This window comes from Prinia subflava, chromosome 17 (genome assembly GCF_021018805.1).
Source record: "Prinia subflava isolate CZ2003 ecotype Zambia chromosome 17, Cam_Psub_1.2, whole genome shotgun sequence".
Taxonomy (NCBI): domain Eukaryota; kingdom Metazoa; phylum Chordata; class Aves; order Passeriformes; family Cisticolidae; genus Prinia; species Prinia subflava.
This window is the reverse complement of record NC_086263.1, coordinates 2,630,942-2,651,379: the sequence shown is the minus strand read 5'-3', so window position 1 is coordinate 2,651,379 and position 20,438 is coordinate 2,630,942. Positions and strand designations below refer to the sequence as shown.

General features: G+C 54.5%; 1 protein-coding gene across 3 annotated transcripts; it reads left to right on the top strand.

Moving 5' to 3' along the window:
- Positions 1–611: 611 nt before the first annotated feature.
- On the top strand, positions 612–20,093 carry CDIP1 (cell death inducing p53 target 1). 3 transcript variants are annotated; one of them, XM_063414849.1, is made up of 6 exons: positions 612–680; positions 16,731–16,828; positions 17,391–17,489; positions 17,900–18,046; positions 18,363–18,627; positions 18,875–20,093. In XM_063414849.1, exons 3-6 carry the CDS (start codon positions 17,405–17,407, stop codon positions 18,984–18,986), a joined length of 609 nt encoding a protein of 202 aa, XP_063270919.1. In that variant the 5' UTR covers positions 612–680; positions 16,731–16,828; positions 17,391–17,404; the 3' UTR covers positions 18,987–20,093. The 3 variants fall into 3 exon arrangements, with proteins under 3 accessions (XP_063270919.1, XP_063270920.1, XP_063270921.1); XM_063414850.1 differs by lacking the exon at positions 612–680 and adding an exon at positions 827–931; XM_063414851.1 differs by lacking the exon at positions 612–680 and adding an exon at positions 14,876–16,075.
- The last annotated feature ends 345 nt before the right edge of the window (positions 20,094–20,438 follow it).

Here is a 20,438-nt window from a genome sequence, read left to right as displayed (position 1 = left end):
CAGAAAGGTCCCTTTGTGGTTCCACAGGCTCCCTGGTGCTGGGGCAGAGTCCATGGCATGGGCACATCACCTGTGGGGCAGGACATGGGTCAGGGCAGGGCATCATGTGGGGCAGAGCTGGGACACCTGGTGGGGCAGGCACCATGGGCAGGACTGGGAGGAGACGGCTCCAGGGAGACCTCCCAGAGCCCCTTCCAGTACCTGAAAATGGCTCCAAAAATACTGGAACGAGACTTTAGGCAAGGACATGGAGTGACAGAACGAGGGGAATGGCTTCAACCTTTAACAGGGGAAATTAAGGTTAGCTGTCTGGAAGCTAACCACCCGTGAGGGTGGGCAGCCCCTGGCACAGGTTGCTCAGAGAAGCTGTGGCTGCCCCTGGACCCCTGGCAGTGTCCAAGGCCAGGCTGGACGGGGCTTGGAGCAGCCTGGGATGGTGGAAGGTGTCCCTGCCCAGGGCAGGGGGTGGAACGGGATGATCTTTAGGTCCCTTGCAGCCCACACCGTGCTGCGATTCCCCGGTCTGTGGCTCCCCGGAGCTCCCGGTGCAGCGGGAGCAGGCCCGGCCCGGCCCCCGGCGGGCCCAGCACGGCCCAGGCCCGCCCCGCCGCGGCACGGCCCGCCCAGCCCGGCCCGCCCCGCCCGCCGCCGCCAGGTGCCGGAGCCGCCGCCGGGAGCCGGTAGGGGCCTGAGGGCCGTGGGGATCGGGGGCGGGACCGGCGGGACCCGGGGGGCCGCGGGGCCGGGGGCCGCGGCGGGAAGGCGGCCCGGGCCCCTCAGCCCCGTCAGGCCGCGGCGGCCTCCCGGCAGCGGGACCGGCTGGACATACCGGAGAGAGACACTGAGAACCGGGGGGGACACCGAGCACCGGGGGGGACACCGAGCACCGGGGGGACACCAGGCGTGAGGGACACCGAGAACCGGAGGCGGGGTACCGAGCTCGGGAGGACACTCGGCACTGGGGGACACTGAGCGCTGACAGGGACACAGGCAGGAGAAGAGCAGCACTACGCTCCCGGGAAGAAAAGGGATGGAGATCAGCCCCTGGTTAACTGCGAGGAGGAACCAGGCCGAGGGAAGGGCTCGGTGCTCGGCCGCGGCCGGAGCGTTCGCTGCGGGGCCGGGGAGGCAGCCCTGGCCTCGGACGGGCCTTTGACGCGGACCGAGTGTCGCAGGGCACCGCTGAAACCTTACAAAGCCTCCGCTCTGTGCCCTCAGCAGTGCCGGGAAGGGTCGGGACGGGAGGGCTGGGACGAAATTTAATCGGGTGGAGAGCGAGGTCGCGTACTTGGGAAAAGACTTGCGGTGTAAGGCGAGCGCTGGTGCCCGGCCGAGGTCATGAGCCGGCGGGGACGGCGGGGCTGCAGGGAGGGCACAGCGGAGAGAGGAGCGAACGCGATCCGGACAGATCCCGGAGAGCAGGGGGCAGGCCTGGGAACGAGTGTGTGTTTCCAGTTGTCCCTGCTCGGGAGAGACTAGCCCGAGCAGTGATCAGCGATGGTGAGCCCGTTTTAGAGGAGCCAAATGAAGCTGAGATGTCTTGACAAGCAGGAAGAGAAATGATGATGGATGAGGATGATATTGGCACATTGGTAGTGTGAAATGAGGAAAGCTCTTTCAGTTAATGCACAGCAATAAACACCTTATTCCTTATAAAAATATAAGGAATAAACATTAGCGGGAAGCTGTGGGATTTTTAATTATTAAAATGGTGAGATCTGGGTTCTCCCTCCCAAGGGGACTGGAGAAGCCAAGGGTGGCAGCTGTAAGGCAGTGTTTGGTTGCCTTAGGAAAAGCACAGGGCTGTTGGTTGCTGCTAGACAGAGGGATGAGGTTGGGATCCTGGGGAGAGCTGCGGGGCTGTGTACAGCAGTGGGAGCATGCAGGCTGGGATGGACACTGCCATGCCAGTGTCCTCTGGATCCTCCACATGAGCCATGCTCAAGGTTAAACTTCTCCAGGTCCCTGCAAGTGTAGGTTTGCGCCCCTTGGCCCAAGGAGAAGCTGCTCTGAGGTGGTCTCCTTGCGCCAGTGAGAAATGGGGAGGGGACTGGCAGTTGTCACATTCCAGGCTGAGCCTAAAATATCAGGTGGTAGAGATGAGGTCAGGCACAACAATTTTAAGTAGAAATGTTTTAAATTATAATTCTAGTGAGTTTGGGCTGTATGTAGAACTCTCTGAGAAACTCTTTGGGAATATGCACAAGAGCCTCCTGTTTGTTCCCTTCACCCAAAGTACTCAAAATGGGACTTTAATTTCAGCGGGGGCCCTGCTGATTTCAGAGTGTGACCAGAGTAGGCAGCAGGGAAAACTGCCGAGAGTATTACACAGCATAGTGTGGTTTATAACCACAATATGTCATTCATTCATGTTCAGGAACTAAACAAACTCGTGTGGAAAGCACTGGCTGAAGACTCCCCTCTCCAAAGGCTGCTCCGTCCCAATGTTGTGGTGACATCCGTGTGCCTCAGGAAATCCCCGGAAGCGTTCAGCTGTGTTCCTGCTCTGCTCTCCTTAGGTGTTACGTGAGGAGCTAATTCCAGCTTGCAGGCAGGCAGGCAGTGACCTCCTGTCTGTGACAAGGGCAGGGGGATGGAGCAGTGTCCCCAGGTGTCCCTGAGCCGTGCCAGGTGGAGCAAACGTGGTCAGTCCTGCCCAGCTGCTCCTGCAGGGCCAGTGGAGCTGCGGTGGCCGTGTGAGCTCAGGGCTGACTCAGGCTGGTGCTGGCAGTGGGGTGGATGTGTGTGCTCCTACCAGGTACCAGAACATCCTGCCACAGGCGTGGCAGGGACAGGGAACAGTGAGGGAGCTGCTCTGATCTCAGGACCTTCCTGATAAGAAGGAAGGCCGTGCTGAGCTTCTTGTGTTCCCTCAACAGGTCTTGCACCTCAAATTTGGTTCTGAAACTCAGTTCCTTGTGTTCCTGTTCTGCTCTGTCTCAGCTGCAGTTATGAAGGGAGGAGAATGTCTCCCTCAGCACCTGGTGTTGGATTATGAGTGTGTTTTTAATGGTCGCTTCCAAATCAGCTCTTTCTGTGCATGGGAAGCCACAATGGGCACTGCTTTCCTTCTGGATGAAGCACAGGTGGCAAACACGTCCTGAGGGCACAGCTAAGGTGCTCCTGTAGCTGAGGGATGTTCAGGCAGGGGCCAGACTAAAGCCTGTCCACAACATCTGTAGGTTCTGGGGGGAGTTGGGGTCCTTGTCACGGTGTTGGCACTTGCAGAAGTGTTGCCACTGCCAGTCTTACTAACACAGCCAAAGAAGGGATCAAAGTAATTTTATTATGTAAAAGAGTATATTTTTTCCCTTTCAGATGTGAATTTAGCAGATAAATGCATGTGTTTAAAGGATATTGTTGATCTTCCAGTATGAGGATGAGTGGTTTTGGAAGGAAATACACAAACTTGTTAGTATCTGCTCTGATCCAAGACTTGTTTTCTGCGTGTGGGTAAAGAGAAGTATGAAATTCAGTGTTCTACATCTGTGGTACATTAGAAAGCTACATTTGATTTCTTATGAATGCTTAAACAGGAGAGAATACCCTGGATTGAAAGAAACTAATTTTTTTTAATAGTGGTTTTTGTGGGGTCTGCTGTGGGGCTGGTGCTGCACTCTTGCCACTATTAACAGGGCTCTGTAGCATGAAACAGTTTTCCTGTGTCTTTCCAGGTAAGGCTGGTGCCTGCCAGGTGAGCCAGAGAGGCAATAAATAGCATTTGCATAATATGGAGATTAAAAGAATGACAAAGGCAGCAGGACTGAATATATCTGAGCTTCTAGACAGGTGTGCCAGCTTCTCAGAAGGTGTTCTCCCAGAGTGGGCCTTGCAAAGCTGCAGAACACAGGGTGGGCAGGGGAGTCAGGAAACAACAAATATATGTTGATATGCTTGGTGGTTCTTAGCAGCACTCGGTGATGTCTTAAAAGGACTTGAATTGTGCACTGCTCTTCCCTTTTCTCTGATACGAGAACAGTAATGGTTTGTAGTGGGAACTTGAGTTCTGCAAAACGCTGGAGGTTTTTGGTTTGTTTTGCTTCCAAGACCTGATTGTGCAGCTCTTATGCAGGGAAAGGACTCCAGCCTGGAGCCAATCAGCTCTCCTGAAGGTTTCAGAGAAAGGCACCTGAGCACACAAGTGTGTAAACACAGAGGTCTGTGTGCACTTTTTCCTTCAAAAAACACACAGTGAGCAACTTCTGCCTTGGGGTGTGGTGTTCACCTTGCTGTTTTCCCCTGTTCCCGTGGGTATCCATCTCACAGCTGGAGACAAGCAGGGCCACTTCCATGAGCAGTGTCAGATCTTTATGTGCTCTGCATAGGACCCGTCTCCTCCTCTGATCAAAGGGGATGCAACTGGAGCAGCTGCCATAGGAAACCACGATCCATTTCCTCACCCAAATGAAGTCTCTGAGGCAGGGGGAGCTCGGATTTTATTTCCAGACTGAAGCGCTCAGGGAGACTCTTGGCTGCTGTTACAGTTTTGCTTTGGGCCTGTTCCTTCTCAGCTGCCTTGTGGCTGCAGTCTTAAATTTGTGTATTTGTGGTGGTGTGAGAAGCAGCTGTTTGAGGGCAGCCCTGTTCTGGTCGTCGATCTGGGTGGAGGATGAAGGCAGGAGCAAAGTGCTTCACGCTGCACCTCTCCATGTGAGGCACTTCAGTGCAGCTGTCTTTAATCTGGGCTCTCTTAGCAGGCCTGCATTTAGGGTAAGAAAATAAAATAAATAACCCCAAAAGGTGGCAATGTGATTAACATCTTAGGAACTGTGCAGAGCAGCTGCTGGCAGTGCATGTTTGACTTTGTACCACTTGGCACGAAGGAACCTGAGATCATCAGAGAATGAAGAGCTGAGCTGGGGCTTTCTGCACAAATTAAGTAATATATTTCATTGTTACTGTGATTAGTAAGGTTACTGTGCATTACTATCCTTTGCCTCCTTCATACATAAGAAAATGGAATATTACCCAGTTCTCCTATAGATTTTAGGATAAAGCCTTTGTGCTGAGATGGGGGTCTCACTGCCTCAGACTGTCTGTCCTGTGTATGTTCCTGAACCTTCTGTGATACCCAGTCTGCATTTAGAAGGAAAACCTTCCCTACCTTGCCCTAACAGCCTGGCTCCCTATTAACAGTTTTGGAAGATGTTTTTGAAAGTATTCTGCTTTAAGCTTACACATTTACTGTTCCATCCTGCATTCTGTCTTACAATCCTGAATTCCATCCATCTCACCTTACTGTGATGCATGCACATCAGCCCGTGCTGTCGCTGTATTTCATCTTTATTTGCTCCTTGCCTGGCGTGGCTGCAGAGAAAAGGACTTTTATTCACAATTTGAACCATGAGAGCCTGTTTACTCTGGGACAGGCTCCTTGAGCTGTGGTTCTGGAGTTAGTGTCAAGGTTGGGTGTACCTGTGAAGGGCTTGTGGTTTTCCCAGCCATTCCCAGAGCTGGGAGGAGGTGAGCAGTTACACCTGAGCACAGGGGATCTGTCACAGCCTGAGGACAGCAGGCTTTGTCTTGATCCACTCCCCACAGGCAGCAGCTCTGAGGGGCTTCCCACTTCCTCCCTTTGTAGCTTTGATCTGACAGTACCTCACAGGGCAAGATAAAATGAATTAAAAGGTGTTTTTCCAGATATGTTTAGAAGCATAGCTGTTTGATTGAAAAGACAGACAACCCCCCTTCCCTGATTTGTGAGGGATCATCAAGGAATTGCATGAAAAATAAGCCCCTCATTGCTCAGAAATCTCTTCCTCCCAGAGCCCACAGCTGGAGAGCAGGTGTAATCTCTCAGAGGATGGGTGAGTGAGTGAGATTACTGTCCTGGAGAGAACTACTGTACAGTTGATTTCATTTAGGTCACAGAACAAAGATTGTCATGTGGGAAGACGTTTGCTGGGGGCAGACAGGCAGAGCTGAGGCTGGATGTGAGATGGGAGCACTTGGCTTTGCCTCATCTGTTCAATCTGTTCACAGAGCTGTGGGAAGCCCGTCCAAGTCGTGTTTTATCTCGTGCCCTTCCACTGTGGGAAGGGAAATGGCTCCTCACCCTCTGCTAATAGCATCCCTGAGATGGACGTGCTTTCCAAAGGGAAAGCACTTGCCCAGCCTGTAAATCTTTGGGATATTTGGATGCTAATGCTGCAGAGGAACCAAAATCAGGGCACAAAGTGGGAGTAGTTTGTGGCCAAGGGTGTGTTGTAGCCAGGGGCTGGTGCCGGGAAGCACCAGCAGCTTTTCCTGGTACAGCAATTAGCTGCCCATGAGCAGAGGGAGGGTCAGCTGCATTTTATGGCAGTACCATTTGTTTGCAGAGCTTTTGAAAATAAAGATTGACTAATATGTTCTGGATTGACTTGTTCATATCTCCAAGACCCAGAACAGCTGCTGTCCCATGTTTTTTCTCCTTCCCTTTTGGGTTGGTTTGTTGTGGGTTGTTTCTTTTTTTTCCAAATGGCCATGACTCAGCCCTTCCCTGCTGCTCTCTGAATTTCCTGGTTTCTGAATAGGCTATTCTTGGGACAGCAATTCCTGACAGATAGGAACAAGGGGAGTGTTGTCTTGTTTTCTTCTCTATTTCTTCTGTGGCCTGCGTAAATGCTCTGCTTCCCTCTGATTTTTGCCTTTTTCCCACATTACTGGATCGTCCTAAATTGCTGGATGTCGTCTGGGCCATGTTTTTGCCCTTGTGGCAAAGGAGCCCTCTCAGACAAGATGCAGGCTTGCACAGCAGCAGCTTTTCTTTCCCAGCAGGATGGTGCTGACAATCCTGGGCATGGAGGGCTGGACTGCTCCAGCTCTGTCTATTGTAGGGCTTAAATCTGCTTTGTTGTAGCCCCTGTGACCCCACGGAGCTGTGCTTGGCTCTCCAGTGATCTCCTGGGGAGGGGTGGGTAGATCCAGGTGGTGCCATGGCCATGGAGGATCAGGTGGCTCAGCCTGGCTGTGAGGACACACTACCTTTGTGTGTACTGTCACAAGTAATGGGAAAATACCACCTAGAATTTAAAAACAATGAAAGAAACCTTTCTGATGTCCTATTTATTGCCCCCCTGCAGATGGCAGAGGCTGGGAACCTGAAGGGTGCTCCCTCTGAAGCACTTCATGGTGCAGTTACCAAGCCTTTTTAAACAAGAAGCTTTGGGTTTGTTCTGAAGTTTATTCCTCTGTGGTGTGGACTGGGGAAAGTCACCTGCTCTGGCAGGGAGCACCCCCAGGCCAGGTGTGCTGGCTGCTGCTCTTGATGTGCAGTTGGAAGTGAATGAGTTGTCTAATACTAAACAACCTTTGCTGGGTTTTAGTTTAATTAAGAGCCCAGCTCTTTCTGTCAAGACACAGTTGTATGTGAGGGGGAAATAACCTAAACTCTTGTATATTTTGCCTTGAAAATACAGTTGGCTTTTTGAAAAACCATAGGGGACTCTATGTTTTCTCAAAGCCTGTAGTTACCAAGAGAAATTTCTCAGACTAGAGGGCTCAAAACACAGGGGCAGTGTTCTTCCTTAGCATCCCTCCACGTTTTTGGATATGCTGTATTGTTGTTAAGCCAACCAAGAGAAAAGCTGCTCTGTGTGAGGAGGCTTTGAGAACATTCACTGCCAGATTAAATTAGCCTTTCTGAGAATAAATTAGTCGTTGTGATGGAGGCAACCCCACTCTCTACAGCTGTAAAATCTGCGCGTGCTGGTACCCGCAGCAGATAAATGATGTGTTCAGGGCTGTGCTGCTAACAGGAGATTAGATTTCTGGCTGGGGATGAATGAAAAGCAGCCTGTTACATTTTATTGATTATTTCTCCAAATGAAAAGCAGGGCACCCTTTTAAAGGAGGGGAAGGAACCCATGGGATTCAGTGCAGCTCCATTTTGGGAGGAAATCATGGACTAGAGCCAAGCTGTACCCCTGCTGCAGTGACTCCAGCCTGGGATGCTTTTGAGGTCCTCAGGGTCTGAGTCACCCAGCTCATGGCAGAAGGGGAGGATAAAGCCTGGAATATGGAGGAGTGCAGTGGGGATGGGATTTTGGCTGCTGCCCACTCTTCTGGGCTTGTGTTTTTAGCTGAACACTGGATAAAAAGCTGCTGCTGGTGTGTGCATGCTGCCCTTTTCTGAGAGGCATCTTTGGTTTGTCTCCTAATTAACTTAATGTCTTTATTCTGCTTTGTGCTATATCAGGAAGTGCCTGCGGGAGGCTGGGCCTGTGCTGAAGCCTCAGCTTGTCCTTCCCACCTGCGCTGCTGGGACCACTCAGCTCCTGCAGACTCTTCACGTGTTCTTTGAGCGAGGGGGCCTGGACACCCTCTGCACTGCTGTTAAATATCAGCTCCTTCCCTGGGCCTGTGGCAGGTCTTCCACAGAGATGTCATCTGGAGCATGTCTGTGTTTTGGGAACGGAGCTTTCCCCAGAGTTGGTGGCTGTCACAGGGGTGTAATTTGGCCTTCCAGACTCTCCTTGCTGTGACTCAGGATGGTTCAGCGTGGTGGGAGCTGTTTGGAGCTGCCTGCTGGGCTCTTCTGATGTGAGAGAAAACAGATCCCAGCTGGTTTAGCGTGGTAACTGTGGCAGCTGCTGTGTCTTCCTCAGGCTCAGGAGAGGATTTGAGCAGCTGAGCTGTTTCCCTGCCCTGAGGGCACCCTGCTATTGTGGGCTTGACCCTTCCCTGTCCCATGTGGGAGCAGTGACCCGGCCTGGGGACTGTCCAAACCCTCTGACCAGGGATGCTTTTCGTGGAGCAGCAAAGCAGGGAGGGGTTGCTGTGACAGAGAAAGGGTTTGGAAGGGCCCAGAGCAGGGACCTGGGGAGGGGTGTTCTGTGTGCTGGGGCTGCTTGGAGTCCAGCCCTGTCCTAGATTTTCAGTAGGAGCTTTGGGGAAGGGGTTTTGAAGGAGCTGACAGGAACTGGTGCTGCAAATTGAAACCACAGTCAAGCCTGGAGTGAAAATGACTTTACTGGACCTGCAAGTCAGTGTGGACTAGCCAAGTCTGGTGGGAACTGGAGGAAGAGTTGGGGATGGCAGGAGCTCTGTGTACCTTGGGGGTGCCCAGCACTGAGCACACTCAGTGGCAGTTGATTAATCCAAGGATTTTCTCCTCTGGAACATCATCATCTGTCTTTGAGCAGCCCAAATGAGTTGGACTTGGGAGCAGGGCAGTGCCAGGTACCCTCCTCCTGTCCAAATGCCATGAGACAATCCAGCCCCGTGCTGGTGGGCCTGGGCAACTCCAAGAGAGGACCCAGGCTGGAACTGGGAAGTTCTGTGGGAGCAAGAGAGTGAGTGTGGTAACATGAATGGCCTCAGCATGGAAACATTCCTCCAGTGCACACCTTGGGATGTGTGGGTCCTCCTTGCTGGCAGTGGGATACAGGAGAGATCCCAGACTTTACACACACAATCCTGCTGAACCCCAAACCACAACCCTTTGCAAAGAGTGAGCCTTGGCCGTACATAAAATTGAGTGACACAGAGCACTTTGCACTAGTCCTCAAAAAAAGTGCAAGGTGACATTGTGCCAGTTAAATCTGAATGTCAGCAGCTTCTCTGGCGCCGAGGCAGGGGGATCTGTGAGCATGGGAAATGCAAATGCTGGAGGCTGGAGCAGTCCTCCAGCAAGCTGGTGCTCTCCTCGGGTGAGGAAACATCAGTGCCGTGGCATACGTTTTGTACAGCACTTGAAAATGGATCAGGAATCACCACCAATGTATTCAAAATTATTTCATTGTGTTGCACAATCTCCAAGGGAATTCTGAATACGCTTTTGGGATCTGATTAATTCTGAAGCTGAAACGCAAAAGTGCTGATCATCTCTGATTCTAATTTCCTCCTCCCTTGGAGCTCACTGTGTCATTTACTGAACGTCACACATGTACTCAGTTTGATTCAGCAATGATGTAGCTGTGTTATTTGACTTTCTCTCAAAAAATTCTATAGAAGGAGGGAGAAATGAAAGAGTGAGTGCTTAAAAAAATAAAATATTTTTAATTTGGTATTGGGAAGGGAATCTATAAAACCCCAGGTTTTGCAGTGAGACATAGTGGATACTCATTGTGTATTCACCTTCTCTGTGGTCCTGTCCCCCAAACGGGAGGCAGCAGATGCTCACAGCAGGAGTTGCTTTTTTGTGCAGGTAGCTGAAGAGCAGTGCCTGGTGACTGGGAATGACCTGGGGTGCTCCATGGAGAACCTCCAGGCTGCCCAGTCTCCAAAACCATGAGTGCTGGGAGTGGGAGGGACTGACAGTTCTGCCTTTGATCCCTTCCTAGCTCATCCTTAAGCCTCTGTTCTGGGCTGCTGTCAGAGGTGAGCTCGGATCTGTGACTGTGCTTAAGAGCTGTGGAGCTTCTCCCGACCTCCTGAGGCTTCTGCTTGCTGTTAAGCTTCTTGAGCTGGGGTATTTTTGTTTGCTTGTTTAAATGAACAGCTATTCTTGTGGCACAGTTGTGTTTGATGCTACATTATAACACGGTGTTGGAGTAGATGTTGGCCTTAATTGCTTGAGATTCTGGCAGGCTGTGTTATCACCATTATTAACAGATATCAAAGGGATGATGTAATGCAGGATGTATCCTCTCAGGGGGAAAATTAAGTAGATACAGAGGACTGGAGGCAACAGCTGTTCCTATCACTGGATGCTTTCCCATGGATGTTATCAAGTGCTAGCTTGGATTCTTTGTGAACTGCAGTCAAAGTCTCATGGAAAAGCTCTCTGCTTCCCCAGGGAAGGCTTGCAGCACCCTCCTTTTCTCATCTCTGTGGAGCACATTGGTGAGGTGCAGAGGAGCTCAGCTTTATCTTTAATGTTATTTTAATCCCATCCATGAGCACACCTGATGTTTTGCAGCCAGGACACCTGGTGGACAGGTCTGAACAGTGAGCACCTCCCGGGTGGGAGAGCGGGTTTTCCAGGGCCAGTGGCAGCCTGGCTGCAGTATGCTCCCTGCTTGCTCCATGTTCTGAAAACTGGCTTTTGGGGGCCAAATTCAGCTGCCCTGGTGGTGCAGAGTGCTCTGTGTACACCTCAGCTGTCCCCAGTGTCCTGACAGTGTGGGGTTGTGACCCCTCCTCCCTCTGAGCCCCTGCTGGCTCCTGGATGTCACCGTGAGCTCTGCCTGCATGTGGTGCTTCCCACAGCCGTGTGCCACACCTTGGGAGCCAGCGGCAGAGAGAACGAGCTACCTCAGTTTGTTCCTTTCATATTGGCTGGTTTTTCTTTAAATACTCAGGTTGAGCAGGCCCTGGCAAGGCTGTCTCTGCAGCCCCAGTGTGAAGAGCCAAGAGCGCTTGGTCAGCCCATCCGGAGGCGAACAGCACTGGAGAGAATCCCAGAGGCAGCCGCAGGTCCTGCAGGAGCTCCTCCCGCAGTAACCCTTTGTGGGTGCTGCAGATAAAGGCTCCTGGTCTTAAGCAGGGAGGATTTTGTGTCTGGTTCTCCCGATATCCATGCGGAGGAACTGCTGGAAGTGGCAGTTTGAATCTCTGGCCAAGGACAGCTGAGCCGGGGCTGCGCTGTGGAGATTTATCTGATTGTGCTTTGGATTTAATGCCCTGGGAAATCTTGCTTTGGATACAGCACCTGGCTGCCAGCAAGGATCCTGCTCTCAGGGGATTTGTCTGCTGGGTGACGGTGGCACAGAGAAGGTCAAACAATATGTCCACAGTCCCCAGGTAAACAACTGCAATGGGGAAGCTCCTCCAGAGACTCACATACTGGAGAGCAGAGCAGGGAGCTTTGGCTGTCTGACATACCTGGCTTGAATGATGAAAACCCTTCTTCTCCAGCATTCCTTTGTTTTAAAGGAGAACTGCTGGCCTGCCTTGGCAGCTGAGCTTTCTGTGCCCACACTGAAGGAGCAGCCTGATCCTCCTGGAAAAAGCAGTTTTCTGCACTGAAATCTTAGTGCAGAAGTGTGGAAGAAATCTGCTGTTCTGAGAGCAGCCTGGCTGTTCCTGAACAGTGGGTTTATGCTCCCTGGCAGTGACTTGGACTTGGGAAAACACAGCTGAGTTGCTCAGAAAAAGAACAGACCTTTCCTTCAGTCCTTCACTTGGGTTTCCGTTTCCATCGGAGCCTTGCGGAGCACTGCAGGCATGCGCCCTCTTGCTGCCTTGTCCATGACCAGGATGAGGAGCTGAGGAGGTGCTGCCAAGGTTAACAGCGGATAAAGGAGCGGGTCCATGGCCAAGAATTGCCAGCACATCCTTCTCTCTGAAGGAGGCTGAAGCGCTCTGTGCTGTTTATTCCTCCCCTCCCGGTTCCGGGGAGGTGGTGTGCAGGCTGGGGGCAGCAAATGCGCATGGGAAGAGGCAAAGCTGAGGGGGAGCTTTGGCTCCTTTGCAGGGAAAACATCTTTTAGTTGTTCTGCATAAAAACCAGGCAGAAATAACCACTGACACTGCTTGTTCAGCAGAGATTTGTGCTGTCTGTCCTTTGGAGGTAAGAGCTGTCCGGTGGGGTTGCGCGTGGTGGGAGCTGAGCCGCCTCCCTGCCAGCTGTGAGCGGGCACGGAGAGGGCAGAGCCCTGCCAGCCCCAGGCACGGCACGGGCACAGGGCAGCACCCCTGGGAGCTCCAGCTGTGACACAGGGGACAGGCAGCTCCAGGCTGGGGTTGGAGGTGCTGTTCAGAAATGCCACTGTGGAGGAGGGCGGTTGGGATTGGGATTGAGTTTGCCACAGTGGCTCTGTCCCGCTCAGCACACCCTGCTCGGTCCTCCCTCCTTGCTGCCCCCAAAGCTCCTTTTGAAGAGTCAGACTTCGGCTCAAATGAGATTTTCCAGCATCTGATCGGCCTTTTTGTGTCCATACCCTTCCTAGTGTCACTATTTCCCACTTTCTGGAGCACGTAGGCTGTGGCACACAGGTATCTTTCCTAGGGCCAGGAAAACTGGGATGGTGTTGGCCACAATGCTGTTCCTGTTTCTAAAGGAAGGGTGCTGGGCTCAGTGAGGGCCCAGCATCCTCAGGACTCTTGGCTTTTAAAGCTGTATTTCCAAAAGCCTGGAAGCTGGAATCTGCATCTCTTTGATGTGCAGTGAAGCTGAAAGTACTCATATATTTTCTCCTATTTATTAATTGAATTTTAGTGTGTTTTTTTATTTTTTCAAGTATCGGAAGGGTTTTTTTTAATGGAGGAAGAGCTCCAAAAATGAGCAGCAGCAGTTTTTGAAGTGTCAATGTCACTGAACGTGGCTGAGTATGAGCAAATGCTGCTTCCTGTGTCAGAGGCTGGAGCTGCTGCTCCCATGGAGGAAAGCAAGCTGAATTCTCAGTTACAAGTGCAGCAGGAGCAAGGACAGCACAGGCAGTTTCAGCCTGTGGATGGATCTCAGTGCTGCTGTGAGGCTGACTCAGAGCTGCTGGGGCCGGTGCTGCGCCACCGGGGCTCGCACGTGAGTCGGACCTGCCAGCGTCTGCTCTGCCCGTGCCAGGTTTGTCTCACCCGTGGAGATCTCATCTGGGAGGAGCAGCTTGAAGCACAAACAGCTGCTGCCAGGGAGGAATGGCATTAGCGGACCAAATCTGAACTATCTGTGTCTGTCCTATTCATGGCATTGTCTATTTTATGGTGTTAGGACCTGTTCTGGTGGCAGGATATTCCCTGGTCCCACTGCAGTTGTTTTTGATGAGTGGTGCCCACCTTATCTGTTTGGAAAGCAGGTGGGATGTGGAGACCTTTTCTCTTGCCATGTTTGAATCCCAGACTGTTTCTGCAGTGATGTAACAGAGGGAAATACAGCCAGCATGGGACACTGGACCCTGGCACGTCAGCTCCTCTCATCACAGCTGGAAGTTCCTTTGTATCAGTTTTGAACATGTCAGTAATGGGAACCAGGGGCTTTGTGCTATTGATCACTGCCCTCTGGACAGGGGCCTGGAATGACAGAAGGGGAAATGGCTTCCCACTGCCAGAGGGCAGGCTTAGACTGGAAATTGGGAAGGAATTGTTCCCTGGGAGGGTGGGCAGGCCCTGGCACAGGGTGCCCAGAGCAGCTGTGGCTGCCCCTGGATCCCTGGCAGTGTCCGAGGCCAGGCTGGACAGGGCTTGGAGCAGCCTGGGATGGTGGAAGGTGTCCCTGCCATGGCAGGGTGTTGTAATGAGATGGGCTTTGAGCTCCTTTCAAACCAAACCATTCTAGGACCGTACAATCCCTCATTAACTGGATTGGGAGCTGCTGAGCCCAGGAAGGAGGCGGATTAGAGAGCTTTGTGTTTGCACAGGCAGGGCTGGGTGCTGCCCACGGCACTTTGGCTGTGCTCGCTGTGTGAGAAGCCTCAGACAGACCTCTTGGAGCTGAGAGTTACCTCTGATCTGAACAGGGACCTACGGATCTGTTGCCATCTTGTCACCCAAAAGCTGCCTGGAATGAGATCCAGGGAGCACAGAGCCAGGGGAGGACACACGGATTGAGGCCATGGCCAGGGTGGGCCAAACCCTTTCTGCTTGGAGGCTCTGATGGAGTTGTGCTGTCCTGGTTGTGTCTGTCACACTACTGTGCCCCAGCAGGTTAATAGGAATCTTTTCTTTTTAATTTTCTTTAGCAAATATCAATTCCCTGGGGGCATGGGGGTCCTTTGCCTGTCTTCTGTGTTTACTTGAAGGAGTGCTTGTGATGTTCTGCTTCCATAGTGGATTTATCCTCTGTAGTTGGTTTGCGGAGTAAACCAGTAAAAGTTGCTCTTCCAGTTTAGAAGAGCTAACCTGCATTTGTAGCTGGAAATAGCATCTTCTCTCTCCATCCTTCTGTGATAGCCAGCTCCTTTTGAGTCTCAGGATCCTGCAGTGTGTCCTTGCTCTAAAGGACCTGCACAAGACATTGGTGACTCCATCAGATTTGAACTTAAAGCTGGTAATTTTGGAATGCTGCAGGGCTGTCAGTGCCAGGGTGCTGAGGATGCTCTGGGGTAGCTCCTGCCCAGTGCCAAGGGGAAGCCGAGTGCCCTCTGGTTTCCCACGAGCTCCCTGTCAGAAATGGGCCGGGTTTGTGCTGCTCACATTAAGATGAAAGAAAGAGCAGGAGAGAAACAGCTTCTAAGAGGCTTAAAAGCAACAGGCTTTCTTTTCCTCCTGGGAAGGGCACACAGCCAACATCTTGCTCTTTACAGATCTCTCTTAATAAGCAGAATATTGCATTAGGAGCAACTGAGCCTGCCAAGTACGAGCAGAACAGCCCTGCATCCCCAGCTCCCTTCACCCCCTGCACGTGTGGCTCTGGGACCCTCGGGCTCTCACCTGGGCAGGGTGGCAGCACTAAGGGCTGGCTGACCCTGGGGCTGCTGCTGTGTCTGATGGGTGTTGGTGGAGTGGCTGGTGGAGGGCTCCTCCTCTCCTGCATTTTCTTGCCAGATGCTTTGATAGGAGTGAGGCTGGGGAGTGTTGAAAGATTATTTTGGGAAAGCAGCATCTGAGCAGGAATGGGAGGAGATCTATTTTGTTAGAAGAGCTGTGGGCACAGTTGGCCTGTGAGGGCAAGAAAGGCTCCCTGGCAGGCTGGTGTCCACATGTAAGGACTCTGTGATGCTCTGGTTGGGCTAGGCCCATCCGGAAGCCCTGCAGGCATGGGCCTGAGGCTCCTGGATGTGCAGGGTTGGCTACTTTGAAAAGAATAAATCCTCCTTTTCTTCACATCCCCACTGAGCTAAAAGGAGCATGGCCCAGTTTGTGGCTTTGTAGGTCACTGAAGGAGAAGGCAGGCTCTGCTGTGAGCCTGGAAATGCTCTGTGCCATGGCAACTCTGCTTCCCTGGGCTCTTCAGGAAGAAACTGGAGTGAGAAGCAGGAGGGAGATGACCCCCAGCTGCCCCGGTATCACTCTTTGAAGCTGAGTGGCTGCAACACCACTTCAGACCTTGGGGGAGGAATTCTAGTCAGGAACTACGGACATCCTGGGGGAGACTCTGTGTCTGTCAGGAATCTGCCTAGCTCCTGGGGGGGTCAGTGTGCTCCTCTGTGGGCAGCAAGAGGTGATGGTGCTCCTCCAGGCACTGATTAAATTTCCTGCTGCCTTGCAGGAGGCTGCTCGGTGGCAGAGAGCGTGAACTAGGAAAAAATGAGTAGAATAAAGCAAAGCCATGCAGGTGAGGGAGGGATGGCTCTTCCTGCCTTGCTTGCCGAGTCTTTGGCTCTGCTTGACCTGGCAGCTGCAGGTGGAGGTGGCAGAGCCCCACGGGCACCTCTGTGGGCACACTGCAATGCAGGGCTGGGGCAGCACTGGCAGCCTGGCCTGGTGCCTGTGCAGGCTGTGCTGTGCTGGGGAGGTTGGCGAGCTCTGGGCTGGCTGCCCAGCACGTGGCACTGGTGCCAGCAAATGGGACAAGCTGGGTCACATTTGCTCCTGGCCCATTGGGGTGAAGGATGGAGCTCCCAGCACTGCTCCCTGGGCTCTGACAGCAATGTCACCCTGTCCCATGCCTGATGGCAGCTGTCCCAAGCACTGGGTGAGCAGCCTCTCACTTGTATTTCCCAATTTAGTCACATCCTTCCAGCTATAACTGAGCCAATGGAAATGGGGAAATCAGGCTTCTCGATGTCGTGGCACTTCCTTGGATCTCAGAGAGCATCAGTGGGGCTTTGCCACGTGCCAAGGACACAGAGCCTCACGCCTGCCATTGAGGGGGCACATGGGGAGCTCCTGCCCAGGGCAGAGAAGGGGTTGGTGTGGCAGCCAGGTCAGTGCTGCAGCTGTGACTCCTCCCCATCTCTGTAATTCCCTTGCTGTCTCCTTTCACACAGATCCAGTGGAAGAAGCTGCCTTCCAACTACACTGCTCAGAGGAGCTGCTTCTCTCAGCTGTCAAGGCCTCTGAGCTGCTGCTGAGGGGAAGAGAACAGGTAAATCCTACCCCATGCAAGATAACAGCTCCAGCTGTTAAATATGGTCTCACCTTAACTCACTGGATTTATTTAGAGATTTATTTAGAAATGCTCTGTGGCTTTGCACCCTCTGAGCCGGAGTTTGCACTTGAGGGTCAGGGTGGGGGTCCTGCCGTCCCTCAGGGCACAGCTTTGTGTCACTGAGGGTGGCAGTGGGGGCCTGTGGGCAGCTCTTCCCCACCTTTGGTGCCCCATGATGCAGGCAAGGCTCTTGGGCAGCACTGCCCTGGAGTGAGGCCATGCAGGCCTGGTGAGCTGCTGTGCACCAGGTGAGCTTCACAGGGAGCCCCACAGAGCTGGCAGGAAGATTTTACACCTTGCAGTTGCTGCCTGGTCAGAGCCTGTCCAGTTTTGGAGCCATACCCCTGGTTCTACCCTGTGGGGAAGCTGAGGCTGGTGCAGCGGTGGCACCAGCCCTGGCCTCCTCCCTTACCTGTCCCCTCTGTCCCCAAGCACCGTGCCAGCTCCATCTGCCTGTGCACCACAGGCTGGTGTCACCTGCAGACTTCTGTCCCCGCAGGGGTGCCTGGAGCCATGTCCAATGACCCACCCCCCCCCTACCCGGGGGGCCCCTCGGCGCCGCTGATAGAGGAGAAGCACGGCCCTCCCTCTGCACCAGGTACTGGGGGTGTCCCAGCAGCCCGGGGTGACACTGCCACACACAGGACCCACGGAAGGGCGGGGTCCCTGGGGCTGGCCTGGCTGGCTTGACCCTAACCCTAATTCCTCCACAGCCTGGGGAGGGTGGTGCAATGGGTCCAGCTGTCCCCATGCCCCCTTGGGGGAGGCAGGAGGGGTCCTAGGGGCAATGACAAGAGCAGGAAGCACTCCCAGCTCAAAGCCTGGCACTGCTCCCTGCTGTAGGGTGAATTTGGGTTTCGTGTGGCTCAGAAGATGCAGCTTGAGGGGGTGCACTCCACTTCTTGCTATGTCTTGTCTCCCTTCCTGTTGGGGTTGACACCCTGAGCACACAGGCATCTTCCCCTCAGTTCCACTGCCTCCCTGGCTGCTGACTGTGTTTCCTTTCAGAGAATGTCACCCCAGTGGTGGGACAGCCCCAGGGGGTTCCCATCCCCCCTCCCGAGTTCGGACCCCCCCCGTATGAGCCCCCCTCGCAGCCGGGGTTCGTGCCCCCGCCCATGCCCACGGACGGCTCTGGGCCCTACGTGCCACCAGGTGAGTCCTGCAGGGGGCTGGGGGACACGGGGGTGGGGATTGGCAGCAGCTCAGGTTTCCTGGTGCCCTGGGGAGTGGGGGGGACACAAGAAGGGGTGGGGCTGCCACCTGCAGCTTGCAGCGAGGTTCCAGGGATGGGCTGGGGGGCACCGTGCCTGTAGCAGGGCTCGCCCCAGGTCTGTACTCCAAGGGTGGTGCTGCAGCAGGGTAGGGGCCTCCCTGATAAGGATCTGGCCTCTCCTGCCGTGTTCTCCTGTCTCCTGCCTCAGCACACCTCCTGCCCAGGTGCTCACTTGGTTGTGTTTCTCATTCACAGCAGGATACTACCCACCCCCAGGCCCTCACCCCCCCATGGGCTACTACCCCGCCCCAGGCCCCTACCCCTCTCCTGGTGGCCACACGGCCACAGTGCTCGTCCCACCTGGAGCTGCCACCACGGTCACAGTGCTGCAGGGAGAGATCTTCCAGGGCGCCCCCGTGCAGACCGTGTGTCCCCACTGCCAGCAAGCCATCACCACCAAGATCTCCTACGAGATCGGGCTCATGAGCTTCCTTCTTGGCTTCTTCTGCTGCTTCGTGGGGTAGGTGCTGCAGGCAGAGCTGGGGCCTCGTGTTGGGTGCTCAGCGTGGTCCTGGGTAGCCCCAGTGCTGGGGGCCCTGGCTGAGCTGTTGGGCACGGTGGGGACCTTGGCACAGAGGTGGCACTGCAGAGGCAGAGGGGTTCCTGTGGTGACAGCCCCACCTCACATCTCTTGCCCATGGCCCAGAGTGAACCCCGTGCCCAGGGCCTGCCCCAGCTCAGCGTCTCCGCCTCTCCCTGTGCTCCAGGTGTGACCTGTGCTGCTGCCTGATCCCCTGCCTGTTCGATGACTTCAAGGACGTGACACACACGTGTCCCAACTGCAAGGCCTACATCTACACGTACAAGCGCATGTGCTAACGGCGCCCAGGAGCCACGGGCCCTGCCCCACCCGTCTCTGCTCATCGCTCCTCGCTTCCCCCGCGGTGCTGTGTGTGTGTTATCCCCGGCTCCCTCCGCACAGAGCCGCCTCCGCCTGCCCCCGGCGCTGCTCCTCACTGGCATTGTTGGATGGGTGACACTGGTGCACAGGGGAGGGAGGCCAAGGGCCCAGACAGTTTGTGGGGGCTGCCCGGCAGTGCGCAGGAGTGGGGGCATCACTCTGCCCTCCATTCGCCACCACGGTGTGAGGGAGGCCCCTCTCCCCTGGAGCAACCCTGGAAGAGCAGCAGCTGCTGGAGGTGCCCACCGCAGTCCCTCGGTGCAGGGGGTGCCTGGCTGCAGGGATGTGCTGGGATGGGAGCGCAGGAGGGGACCCAGGCAGCCCGTGGTGCCCTCAGGGGATGCAGCACAGCCTTTGTGGCACTTTCAGGAGACAGGGCAGTGGTTCAGAGCCCCTCCAGCCCCGTGGCAAAGGCCCTTCCCGAGGGGAGGCAGAGCTGCCTCTAAGCACGGGGAGGGGCCCGGCAGCAGCACTGCACCCTTATCACACCTCCGTCCTGCCCGGTGGCCACTCCAGCTGCATGCGCCTCCTCCCAGCCCCGCGCGGCTCTCGGGGCAGGGCCAGCCCCAGGCAGCCCTCGCCCCCGGCAACCTGAGAGCCAAAACCGCACCCGGCATGTCCTGGCTGCCCGGCACGTAGAGTAGAGGAGTTTGTTACCAGCCGCCGCTCCGGGGCCGCTCCTGGCCCGACGGGGGCTGTGGGGCCCTCCTTGCATGTGGTGTAGGGGGTATTTTTAGCTCACTCCTGGGGGGCAGAAGGAAGGGGCAAGCAGGCAGCGACAGGAGCTGCCAGCAGCACGCCCACAGCAGGGGCAAGAGGAGCTGGGAGCCAAGTTCAGCCCTTCGGGGCTGCTCCTCCCTCCCCTGCCCCTGCAGCTCCCAGAGTAAAGTGGGGGGTCTCTCAAACAGGTCTGCAAACACAGCCTGGCCTGCACAGGCAGCTGCAGTTTGCTCAGGGGTAGGACTGTGGCACTAGTCAGTGTTTTTATGTAAATAAATAACAGACCCTGAACTCGTGTGCATCTTTTCTTCTCCCCTGCTCTGAATTCACAGCACATCTGCCTGCAGGCAAGCTGAGGATGAGGGCAGGGTGGGGGTACAGCGGTACCAAGCTCGGGAAGAAGAGCAGCAGATTGCCTTACCCTACCAGGAAGCCCCAAGCTCTGACAGCAGCTGGCTGTGACCTCTGAGCAGGGCAATGAGCCTCCCCACATGGAACCCCCAAAGGAATTAGCAGGGACAATGAGGTGCTAGGGCAGGAGTTTCTCAGGGACTGCATGAGTCAGAGAGAGACAAGTGAAACAGTGTGGACTCCACTCCCTTTGTCCCCCTTAACCCCCTCCCCATCCTCCCATTTTCACAATGAAGTGC

Bases quoted from the DNA above. Each gene is read 5' to 3' on its own strand.
- CDIP1 (XM_063414849.1), top strand. From the start codon at position 17,405: ATGTCCAATGACCCACCCCCCCCCTACCCGGGGGGCCCCTCGGCGCCG. The intron at 18,047-18,362 runs GTGAGTCCTGCA...TCTCATTCACAG, and splicing joins TGGGCCCTACGTGCCACCAG to CAGGATACTACCCACCCCCA. The intron at 18,628-18,874 runs GTAGGTGCTGCA...CCTGTGCTCCAG, and splicing joins TTCTTCTGCTGCTTCGTGGG to GTGTGACCTGTGCTGCTGCC.